The sequence below is a fragment of the Diadema antillarum genome, unplaced genomic scaffold (assembly GCF_040938485.1).
Source record: "Diadema antillarum isolate AM-2024a unplaced genomic scaffold, OU_Dant_1.0 scf00000204, whole genome shotgun sequence".
Lineage (NCBI taxonomy): Eukaryota > Metazoa > Echinodermata > Echinoidea > Diadematoida > Diadematidae > Diadema > Diadema antillarum.
In genome coordinates this window covers 267,272-280,040 of record NW_027271093.1, presented here as the reverse complement: position 1 = coordinate 280,040, position 12,769 = coordinate 267,272, and the positions used below count along the sequence as shown (strand labels likewise).

The 12,769-nt window shown below is 38.9% G+C and overlaps 1 protein-coding gene across 1 annotated transcript in view; it reads left to right on the top strand.

Moving 5' to 3' along the window:
• Positions 1-448: 448 nt before the first annotated feature.
• LOC139723983 (uncharacterized) overlaps positions 449-12,769 on the top strand; it is a 34,599-nt gene continuing 22,278 nt past the window's right edge. The window contains exon 1 of the mRNA XM_071635182.1: positions 449-592. Coding sequence (XP_071491283.1) covers positions 476-592 — 117 coding nt within the window. The 5' untranslated portion in view covers positions 449-475. The remainder of the gene's footprint in view (positions 593-12,769) is intronic.

Here is a 12,769-nt window from a genome sequence, read left to right as displayed (position 1 = left end):
AATAATGATCTTCCGCATTCGGTTCTCAACACAACGATAGGCGGTGGGCTTTAAATGTGACGTCATTGCATTTACCTTATTCCTATGTATGGCGAAAAGATCTCCTTTGTGTATTACTTCCGGTCATTTATTCTGAGAGAGGTTCCAGTTTCAAACTCATCTTCTGTCGTTTTTGTTTATTGTGTATACCATGGGAGTCGAACAAATGACTCAATCAATTTTGTAAATGTTCAAATCTAGGTTTTGATTCTCTCTTCCCTACAGTGAAAATTTGCAGGCTTGGAGGATTGTGGGAAGGGTGAATGTAATCACAGGAATACGGTACATAGTGGGAAGCAAAGCTAGCTAACCACGTGAATGAATGCAAGAAACGTGAGAATCGCATCTTGCATGCGCGCATGCAGCAGGTATACAGCACACACATTAGGGCCATCAGTGGACAGTGCAACGGAAAATCGTGTCTATTGAGCATAAAATGCCCGCTGCTTCGTCAAAACCAGCGCCCCAAACCACCCCTTCCGAGGGCCAAGACACCCTCAAACTTCTTGTTGGGGTAGTTGAAAAGAAGATCCGGAACTTGGAAAAGAGAAAGGTGAATGTTTTATTTAGATTTTACGAAATAATCGGGATTTATTCTACGTTGTGAGCGTGGTAGGTAGGCGATCACGCTCACGATCGTACCTTTGAAAATTCCCTTGTTTCATTCATAACACACTGCACTGAAGGAAAGCATGCGTTGATAACCCGAAACAACCGTACTACTAGTAATTCGCAATCATTATTTTGCTTGTTGTGGCTTTCTCACTTCTTAAAGCGGAGAACATTTTAATACGAAAAGAAGTGCCAAAAAAGATTACTTTGTATTCATGCCCCAATAATTGAAAATAGTGAACAATTGTTGGTGAATTTAAATTAGATAAATTTAATTTGCAATTAAATTAGGCCTAGAATCTAGAATTTCACAGAATGCAATGTGTCCGATGCGATCAGGCTATGTTGACCCATTGAATCGATGAATGTCAATGACAATTGCCAATTAATTGGATTGAGCGAATGTTTGTGAAGTGTGATCACAGTGTGGCAAAATTGTGAAATACAACTAACACCGTTAGAACTAACAGAAGTTCAGAACAATCAACATGCTGCTATGTAAAAACTTGACCGAAAGATCGGTCTGTATCTGTCCGTCGGGGAATGTTCCGCGGAGACTGCGTCTGGCTTCACGAATCCCCTCCGTATACAGACCGAAGTCAATGATCCCAGCTCCTGTGTGGAGCAGCGCGCACAGATCAAACGTTACGATAAACCAAATTTCAGACAGCTTTTTTACATTCAAACAAGTTTGACATGACATGACAGTAGCGCGACACATTATGCAGCAATATTTGGGGTTAATTTCTCACATTGTGCATCGAAATACTCACAGTAACTCGGTTATAATGCAGAAATTTTATCCATATCGCAATATCGCCGTTCGCTAGGCGTAAGTCGCCATTTTGAACCTGTAAACCAATCACATGCGAGGTACGTGTTTTAGTGAAAAAAACACGTAGAAACTACCTCGCATGTGATTGGCTAATAGATTCATACTGTATGTTTCTGCAGTTTGAACGTGACGACGCGACGGGCTGGTAGATGTGTGTTTTACGTTGAAAATTCTACCGAAATGTTGGATTATTCATTAATCTAGTGAGTGAAGTCTATTCTTGAATAGTTGATGTAACTATTCAAGCTTAAATTTGCCGACCTAGGGCCGTGAATTAGACGCAATCGAGAAGGGTGAGGTACCTCACCCAATTTTCCATAGAGACAGTGGTTAAGAATATCCACACAGCAATGGGTACTGGTACCTTCCGTCTGTCTACGGAGGACAGCGTTAATGGCAAAATATAAATGAGTCCTCCGGACAGACGGATCTTTCTGTCTATGTAAAAACCTACTGAGTACTGTTATATGCCCCACCACGCCGCGACACGGCACAGGGTTGCAGGTAGAGTCCAGAGTTGACCGTAAGATCGGTCTGTATATCTGGTCGTCGGGGATATGTTCCACGGAGACTGCGTCTGGCTTCACGGATCCCCTCCTAATATCCGGAGCTAGGAGGAGAGCGATAACGTCAAAAAATAAAAGACTCCTCTAGTAGTCTGGACAGACGGATCTTTCTGTCTGAGCTGAGTCCAGAGATTGTCTAACGTTAGTGACGGTGTGTACATCCATACTCTATAACTATGCATTAGCAAACCAGTTTTATAGTTAGGGCAATGCAGACTTGTCTTTAGAATAATTTGTGTGATAAAATTTGTGGATGAACAGTTCGAAGTCTTTTTGAGAATGAAACTCTAAAATAAGAGGAAGAAAGAAAAAGATCAAAGGAAGGAAATGAAAGAAAAAAAAAAACAAAGGAAAGAAGGAAGAACAGAAAATGCTAAGTCTGTATGCTGCCAAAATTGGTCATGCTGCTGTATCGCTATCATCAGCAAGACTTCAACTCTCGACTCCTGCTCTAAACAGGACTCAGGAGATCTCCTGCCATAGCCAAAAGCCAATTTTTTGCAAAATCTCCCGTTCTCCCGCTTGAAATGATCATTCTCCCCCCCCCCCCCGAACACCTTTTCAAAGCCTGCAATTAGGTTTTCATACATTCAAGGTCGAGCGCTATAAAAACCTCTTTGATGGAGTGTCAATGTTGCAATCAAAGAGCAAGCTATTACATATTGCTGATGTAGTATACTACATGTTATTGTACATGTAGATGCTTTACAAGTTGTACAGGTACATGTACATGTGTACATGTAACCCCCCTACTATAACCATAATTGCTAACGCATTGCTAACTCATTATCAGTACACTGTTGTAATAGGTATAGTGTTTGTACATGTGTAGCTTGAAATTGGGTATGGCCATCTATGCCTAATTCTTATTAAAACTTGTATTTGTGAAGAAAATACCAATCAAGTACCAAGCACTTCTGAACACGGTCTCACTAATAATGCTTAATAGACACATTGAGAGGAATGCTGGGGATTAAAACATTTTTTTTTCTTTTTTTTTTTTTGCCCTGTGGTGTACCCCCTGAAGTTGTTAAACCCCTTCCTACAATTTGTACTGTACCTCCTGAACCCTGACAGTGACATGTTCTGCCTACATACATGTACCTGTAGCTGTACATTCAGTGTAGTTTACACATAGTACAGTTGAACCTCTATTATCCGGCCTCCCTTTATCCGGATCTCTCTATTATCCGGACGCAATCTCGCCGTGATTTTTTTTTTCAATAATTACGGGAAGAAAGGGGGATTCCCAACTCCTTGAGAACTCCTACCCAAGCACGCATGAATTACATATTACTTCCAATATGATTAACATACATTGCATCAAATTTCCTTCCAAAATGCTTACCTTCAGACTTTTCAACATCCCGAAACATCCCCAAATGTAATAATGAAAAGGTTGCAGTATACACATTACTACCTGTACATGTGGTACATTGTACTACAATGGGCTACATCAGTACATTTGTATGTATATGTACATGTATAAAGCATTGAGTCTCCCGTATCCTGCCAAATCCCTTATCCGGATGAGCCCCGGTCCCGACTTGTCCGGATACGAGAGGTTCAACTGTACTGTACCCCCTGGCTGGGGCATGTCCTGGTATAGGGAATTCATACTAGTAGTACAGACTTTGTTGGCATACTTGGAATAATTTCTGTCCTTCATGTGGTTCCAGTGATACTCATTATATGTCCACAACAGCTACAAAAGTATACAGCGCCTTCTGAAGATCTCTTCAATACTTTTGGCCACTGCTACATTTCAAATGTGTGTGAGAGAGCATACTATTGTGTGGACCGGGATGTGTGAAAATGTACATAGGCCTAATATTACCTAATATTACTTTCTCTGCTTGATTTTCAAATGGGGAAAAATCTATTAATTCACAAGCAATATATTATAATGCAATAGGAGAAGAAAAGTAACAAAAATAGATGCAGAACACTATTAAAGAACGACAACAAGAAAAGCTTGTACCCACTCGGTATGTAGACATTCAGTACATTATATAATGCCCTGTTCGTACTACCAGACAAATGGCCATTTTACTCCCCAGACACAGAGTTTGATATGCCATATATACTTCAGGAGGATACATGTAATCCTTTGCCAAGTCGGACTTTGTCGGGCCTTGAATTCCATTATTTAAGTTCGGTCATGGCCAGTTTAGCCTTGACTCAGATTTTTGGAGGAGGCATCAGGGCCAAAATTAATGTTTTTTACTTTTATGGACTTCTTTGTCTGCATGCCAACAAATCCTACCACTATTGTTTTAGGGTGTGATACTGTACATGTAAACAGTGAGTACAATATTACCCTGATATGAATGCTATCAAGCCAGCTACTTACAGATAGCTCACAGCTGAACTGAAGTTGAACTTTGAGTTGTAGGTGTACAACCTAACCTTAGCATAATGGTATTTGATACTCTTGTGGTATTCAAGTTGTCCATCTACCGGTACATCCCTGGATATTTTTTTTGTGTGTGTGTTTGACTGAGAGATGACACAGATTCTGTTCGTAACACAGATTACAATGCACATGTACTTTCACTATCATCATACACATTTAAAATATTGTGTTCGTCTAAGTGTGTAACATGTGAGAATGTGCACATAATGACAAATTGTATGCCATGCACATGTGGTAGTGTGCAGCACTGTTACAGTACTTCAGAATGCAGTTTGAAAATGAGTGAAGTGCCTAGCCAACTGAGAAAAAAAGAAAACTCATTTGTACCAATGTCTATGAGCTACACTGTAATTATGAAATATGGCTTACCATGTATTCTCCCTGCATGGTAAACAGGCCTCACACATGTGCAAGCATCTGTTTATTTGGGTGCATGCTTCATTCTGATGGTTGTTTACAAACTTATTCTCTTATCAAGTAGTACAACATACTTAACATTGTGGAAGACACACGTTTATGCTGTACAATGAGTCATGCTGTTTGTCAAGGTTCTCTATATTTACGCATGAAAGCAACAGTGGGGGGGGGGGGGGGGATAACAAACACACAAAAAAGGTATGATTGTACTGTGCTGTTTTGTTAGTCACAGTTTTGTTAGGGGCAACATTCATGGCAAATAATCTGTCCTTGAATTAGTCACTATATTTCTGACTTTGCAGATTGCTAGGTATTTAGTATCTGGGTCATTCCATGGGGTTGGGTCTTCTCTAGATTTTCATGTTGTGTAGGGAATAAAAGTCATATTCTGAAAAATTTATCAAATAATTGTCCGTGGTTTGCAGTTATTCTTGGAGAGAAATGTGTGAAGAATTATTTGATGAAAAAAAAACAAGCCTGTGTACAAATGTATTTTGTCTATGACTGTTTCACTAATGATGTCCCATGTTTTTTTGTGGTTTATGTTGTGACATAAATATATGCCATTTTCATGGCAATGTAAAACAGGAATATACAACCTTTCAGCATTATGCCTATCATAATTAAGAGAGGCAAGGTGACTTCTACAAAGACTATAAGGCACATAAACATTTGTAACAAAATAAGAACACCAGAGCATCTTCAAGCAACCTCATACCTATGTTACAAACGATGTCCATGGCAATTTTTGTTGTAACATAGGTATAGCATGGTTTTACATACACTTCCAACCATAATATGATTAGAAACTTTATTTCTATAATGAGATTTATATTTCAGGAGTATTCTCATCCAAAAATTAGCATCAAAATCCTCCAAATAAACGAGAAAATACGGAACATATCACTGTACTTCAGTGCGATGTCCGGCCTCTTCGTGTAACGTAGGTAAGGAAAGACGCGTCTCGCGATAAAAAGAAGAGCTACTAACTTCAGCAATCATATTCATGTCACTGGCAGTCCTCCCCCAATGGCAGAAAAACTACTCACAGCCAATATACACCTACCTGGACAGCACAAGATCTGTTTTTATGCCGTTGTCCATGTAACATAGGTACAGGAGTTTTAATGTTTCTGATGTCAATTGGTAAGCTTTTACGCTATTTTACAAAAATAATAACATTTGTCATATTCTGTAACTCTATTAGAGGAAAAAAACGACATCTAAACCTCTGAACTGGCCAAAAATACTGTGGACGATGATACTGTAGTCCCACATACTGAGATATTTGTTACAGGTTCATGTTCATAATTTTGATTGCCAAATTTTCCGTCCATGCCGGTCTCTGCAAAAGGAGCATATATTCCTCTCTTAGAAAACCATACAAAAGTATATCAGTGTATCTTCACTGCAATATAAAATTGTTTTACCTCCCGATTATTGTGAATTTTTGGACCCTTTTGTCATTAGGTATCTACCAAGGTAGACGTGCTAGAGTTAGTATTAATCACTATATACTAGTTGGAAAACGTAGATGTCCAGACTGCATCTGAACTAGAGAAATAGAGTTTGCCTTATTTTGCTGGTGATATTGAGGGAACTAGGAGCTGTGAAATTCTTTCTCTTTAACAGATTTACTTCGAAAATGTCAATGTTTTCCTTCCAAGATTTCACTGACCTGTTAGATGCTCTGATGAAGTTGTTAACATTTCACAAGGATTCACCATTTCCATTCCATGTTCACCCACTGTGAAGTCTCAAAGCTAAAATGCCAGTGTCCTATTCAGTTTGGGTGGGTAGTGGGTATGAAAGGCTTCAATAAAATTAAGAACCCCAATCAAAATTGGACTATTATTGCTCTACACTATCATTCAAAAAGAGGGCGACAATTTCGATGGGGGATGAATATAAAATAGGGCCTAGTATTATTTTGGGAGTCTATTAAGGACCATAACCGTAAACGTAACCCTGACCCTAGCCCTAACCTTAGCTAGGACACTGGGGGCAGCGACCTGCCCTTCCTACAGTGTAGCTTGCATCTGAAAACAAGTTTTTAGCATAGAGTATGAAAATGATATTTTCCTATGTTTTACATGCTATATTATTATTATTAATATTTACATCATTTTAAGCATAACCCATTTTTTTTTTCAATTTTGGTGGGAGGTACACATGGAACTCTAGCTAATGGGTATGCCAAGAGGTAGAAATGTAAGCAAAATTGTTAACATTATTTAATTCCATTCATAAACACACAGATACATCAACAGGAATATATAGTCAACCCCGACAAAAATTTTCTTTTAATTTTTTTATTCTATTTCTCTTTACACCTTTTGTTCAGTTTTTTGATGAATCTGCCATGGCTCCTCCTCTACCACCGCTACGTGTTAAACTACATGAAAGAGTGAAAAGGACACATCCACAGCACTCCACAAACAGAGAGGAAGCCGACAAAGCAACACCCAAGAAGAGCGAATGTAACAAACTAGACAAGAAGAAAACTGCACAGAGGGAAAATGGACAGAAGAAAAACAAAAATCGAGGGCTAAATGGACATTGGACAAAAGAGCAGAAATTAATTTCAAACAAAGAACATGGAAAAGACAAGAAGACTTGTCTGATTTCTCTTTATTAGTTTTCTTAGTTAGTTGACAACTAGTTGATGATGTTGTTAGTGTATATTAGGTCAAATTGTGTAAAGCTTCACTTTCTTCTTCTTCTTCTGATTAAGTCTGCCTTCTTTCATATCAGAGTTACAAAGAATTGAAGTCTGTGTAACATAGGTATTGTTCCACAGGTGTGCAGTAGATATAATTCCAAAGAACTGTTACAATAGTGTTATTTGTGGGAACATACATAAAGTCTATATGTGTAGGTTTTAACATCTCACACCACAATAAAGGAAATCAGTTGATATGTCGTAGTGTACCTATGTTACAAAGACATACTGTCCGTGTAACATAGGTAGTACACCGTGGGCGAGGTTGTTGTCTGAAAACCCCTGATTATAACAATAAAATCATGTTTTTACTTGAATACCCATACAAATCACTTGCTTCAATTGTGGTGCTTTTAAGAATATTGTCATTGTATCACTCTTGATGAAAAAGTTAAACCTTTGATTGAAAGTGTTAATGGTTTGTAGAAAAAAACATGTTAATAAAAGTGGCTTGCAGTTGACATCAGAACATACAATCTTACTGATAATGATCTCATGCGCCTGTTAAATAACATGTTGATGTGCTATGGACGAAAAAAACGTGGATGTGTTCATTGTTATCATTTCAGAACACAAAATGATGAAGGATGTCAACAAATGAAGTCCGTGTAACATAGGTGTTTTGCCATACCTGTTTACCCATGCTGACTGAAAGTGTGCGAAGTGATAAACAGATTTCTAGTGGAATATGTTGAAGAATGGGAGTAACAAATCAGGGGGAAAAAGGAAATTTCAATTTACCCAACTTGAATTTTCAACTTGTATGTCACAATTTCAGTCCCAACCCCATGGAATTGCCCATCTAGAAATAAAGATTTTTTTCTTTTTTTGAATGTAATTGTTTGTGCTTATGATAGTGCAGTGAGAGAGGGGGAGAGAGAGAGAGAGAGATAGAAAGAGAGAGCCAGCAAAATATTAACACGAAATTCCAAAACTTCAAAATCGATTAGAACTTTTCAATCTTCGATGATCCCAGCTGACCAGTAGTCTATCCCAAGTCTACAGTCATAAAATGTAGGTGGGCACTTCCGCAGTTAGGTGGACATGACATGGATAAAAGAAATGTGCCTCTTTATCTTACTCCTTGATTTAGGTATCAACTAATGCCATGGATGTTAATCAATCATTAAGGTCTTTCAAAATCAGTAGATTTTATTTTTCGTATTTATTGATTTTGCGAGATCTAAAACCATCATCTAAAATGTACATGTGGGACTGGGGATGCTGAAATTCACTTAAATGCAAATTACAGTGGGTTCCTTTGAAATTTTTTCCTCCAAGCTTTGCTAAAGGGTAAAAGATGAATACATTTAAATACTCCAGAAGTCATGTGACATTTTGTCAATTACAAAAGGGTGAAATGACCTGCGGAATTACTCCGGACAAATGTAACGTTACTAACCGTAACGTTACTAACCGTAACGTTACTAACCATGCTTTTGGGGGTCTAGCTAAAAAATCATTGGTCGAACTGCTAAAAAAATTTGCATGAACATTTGTCATGATGCAATAATTGAAATTAATGCAACACTTTGTTTGAAGTAACTTGAATTTTTGCACACTTTTTGTTACAAGACATTGATTTTTTTGTCATGTCCTTTTTTCGTAACGTTACTAACCAGCCCTTTAAGTTGCCATAGCAATTCTAACATTTCTTGGATTGTATTCATTCTTTTCTATATCATAAACATGGGAAGGATGAATATGTTTTTGACATAATTTTGACTTGAAATGAATAAATGGTAATTTTGTAGTAATAACAAATATCTAAATTTGTTCAAATGTAACGTTACTAACCGCGGAATTGCCCAGGTGCACTTGAAAGTTTAATAGTTAATCCAAAAGATTACATGTAGTTGATGATTAGAACCATGTGATATTTAAGATTTTTAACTGTATCCACAAGGCACTGGGGTCCCCATTCGTAGCGTAGTGTTGCATGATAATCCACAAACTCAAAAGTTTGCATGACCGTTCTGTAAATTCCATATTCCTCCTCCATTTCCAAGCCAACCTCCAATGTACACACATCTTGTACCTTTCCTGTATCATTGCACATTGTCAGGTTTATCCAGATTAGTACTCGTATTAGTAGCAGACATTTGTATTTTTTCTGATTCTATAGTTCAGTTGTCAGGTGATAATTGTGCTAAAAAAAATAAAGTCTTTACGATTCAAAGGTGTCATGTGGACGCACATCGTAGTTGCAAGATAATCACTGAAGTTAAAAAAAAACAACTTTGAAGATTGTGTACAAACATCATGTGAATGTAATTAGCAGAGAGAGGGGTAGAGAACAAGAGGTCAAACGTTCAAAGGTCAGCAATATATGTATGCATTCAAAGAGCTTACATTGTATTAGTCACATGTGATGAATAGCTTTTAATTACAGTTGAACCTCTATTATCCGGCCTCCCTTTATCCGGATCTCTCTATTATCCGGACGCAATCTTGCCGTGATTTTTTTTTAATAATTACGGGAAGAAAGGGGGATTCCCAACTCCTTGAGAACTCCTACCCAAACACACATGAATTACATATTACTTCCAATATGATTCACATACATTGCATCAAATTTCCTTCCAAATTGCTTACCTTCAGACATTTCAACATCCCGAAACATCCCCAAATGTAACAATGAAAAGGTTGCAGTATACACATTACTACATGTGGTACTACAATGGGCTACATCAGTACATGTGTATATGTATAAAGCATGGAGTCTCCCGTATCCGGCCAAATCCCTTATCCGGATGAGCCCCGGTCCCGACTTGTCCGGATACGAGAGGTTCAACTGTACAAGGTTCTCATGTGTACCACTGGATTATGATGTAAAAGCACAGTACCTGTACTGGTGTTATACACAGCCTGCATTTTGGCAGCGCACTGATTGTGAAGTGACGCAGCAGGGCAGTTACTCAGGGCTGCCAACACTGGAAACTAGTTGAGAGTGAGACTCCCATAGGCCAATGCTATAATTTAGGAGTCAAAATGAGTGAGATCAATAGAAATGCATGCAAATGAAATAAAGTTTTAGAGTGAGAAAGGACCAAAATGAGTGAGTCTCACGCTCAATGTGTGAGAGTTGGCAGCCCTGAGTTACTTCCTTTTGCCACACCTGAGGATGTGTGCATCTGACCTTTGCCCCGTGTGCGAGTATCGCTAACATTGTATTCAGTCCCAATAGAAAGCTCTGGACATATGTGATTGTTGATGGCGCCCTGACAGCAGCTCTCATGATCAAGTAATTGACACCAAAGTGTAGCATGTACGTATTTGTACACTTGGCCCTTTACATTTCAGAGAATACAAACAATGTTCTTCTCGTGTGCCCATGATGGGCATTCAAGCAAGGGCCGTACACTTTATATCTAATTTAGAGATCTTTTAGGCAAGTACCAGTTCATTTCACTTGCCTATAGTGGTTGTTTGTTTTGTTTTGTTTTTGTTTTTTTTGCCTGTTGAGGACGGACTGATTTTACTACAACACGCATTTGCCATTAGATAGACACCTGCCCGAGTATACTCGGAACTTGTCCTCAACGGGTTAATAGTTACCCCCAACAAGTGGTTTGAATGTGTTTGTGGTACCCAGCTTCTACCATGGTACAAGTGTGTTGAAAACTGTTAGTGCTTGCAACTCCCTTCCATGATTAGTCATTCATATTGATACGGCATGTTCTTTGTGCTGAATTCATGTAGTCAATCACGTTCATGATTCAAGAATAATACCTTGATCATCATCATAACTTGACTCAGCGAGGAGACTAACGCAGGAAAGTAGTTTGGCCCGAAGGAACTAGACAACCACAAAGGGGAAAAAATTTGGCAGGGTTCCATAAAATACATACATGTATACAGCTCCATACAGGTATTGTGTTGAGTAAGCTACAGTAGGGCTTGCAGTCCATAGAGGCTTCCATTACACACACATGATGATTCTGGCCCAGTGCTACATGTCCTCTGCATGAAAATCAACCAGTTCGTACCGGTACAAAAAATATTTTGTAGTTCCACTTTGCGCATGAGCAGAAAAAGGTCATTTGTGACAACAGGCATGTTGGTTTGTTAATTCACTGAGATAAGCATCTGTGATGTACATGTGATGATCATTCATTCCTGATGTACGTAGACTAGATGGTGCTTGCCAGCACGTCCACCTGACAGCAAGCCTGCATGGTATTTGGCAATATATCAAAAGAAAATGTTATTCATGCATTCAATACAAAACAATGAAATGGATGCCTCCTGAAATGTCAATTGGCCATTCGGGTCACCTGGTCTAACGCAAGTTCACTCTTTCTTTGATATGAATTCCATAAATTGTTACATCGGGCAAACTTATGCATTATGTCGCTTTGAAAACGAGTGAAGTGCCTAACCAACTGAGAAAAAAGAAAGGTCAATTTGTCCCAATGTGCGCATGAGCTAATTACGAACTGGCTTATCATACACACTGGTTTTCCCTTGCCTCTATCCCTACATTTCCAACACCTTTTGTACGAGGACACTCTAATGAGTACAGTGTGTTCCTGCTTAAGTTAAATGTAAGGAGAACAAATTGCTTTTTAACACGCAACCAAATATTTGTAGAACTGTTTCATCAGTGTTATAATGATTTTTACACCTACAGATGCAGAGACTCCAACCCCATGCACCTTCCGATCTGGAGATTCTCCCGCCTGAAACCCCCATGTAGCAAACGGGAGACTCCAACTTAATGTGCGCACATCACTGGCGCGAAGCGCGAAGCTCCTTGCGGCCGGGGTCCAGCTCTAGGGTTCGAGACGCTCTCTCGTGCCATCTCAGGCTTATTTTTGGACATACGATGACACTAAGTAAGAGATCATTTCAAGCGGGAGACACAGAGCCAGGGTGGAGAGATTGCATTTCAAGCGGGAGAATGGGAGATTTTGCAAATATTGGCTCTCGGCGGGAGATCTCCCGTCGAAAGCAGGAGAGTTTGAGTCTCTAACAGATGTACAGTGTTTTGACGTGTCTATTATGTGATATATGATTTCTGTGGTGTACGTGTACAGTGTACTTGTTGAATGCAATAAGTGGCGCAAGTGCTTCTGGCGTGATAGTTGGGATTTGCTTTGACAATTTTACATGAGCTTGTGTCATTGAGGGAAAGAGAACAGTCAAAGCAATGAATAAAA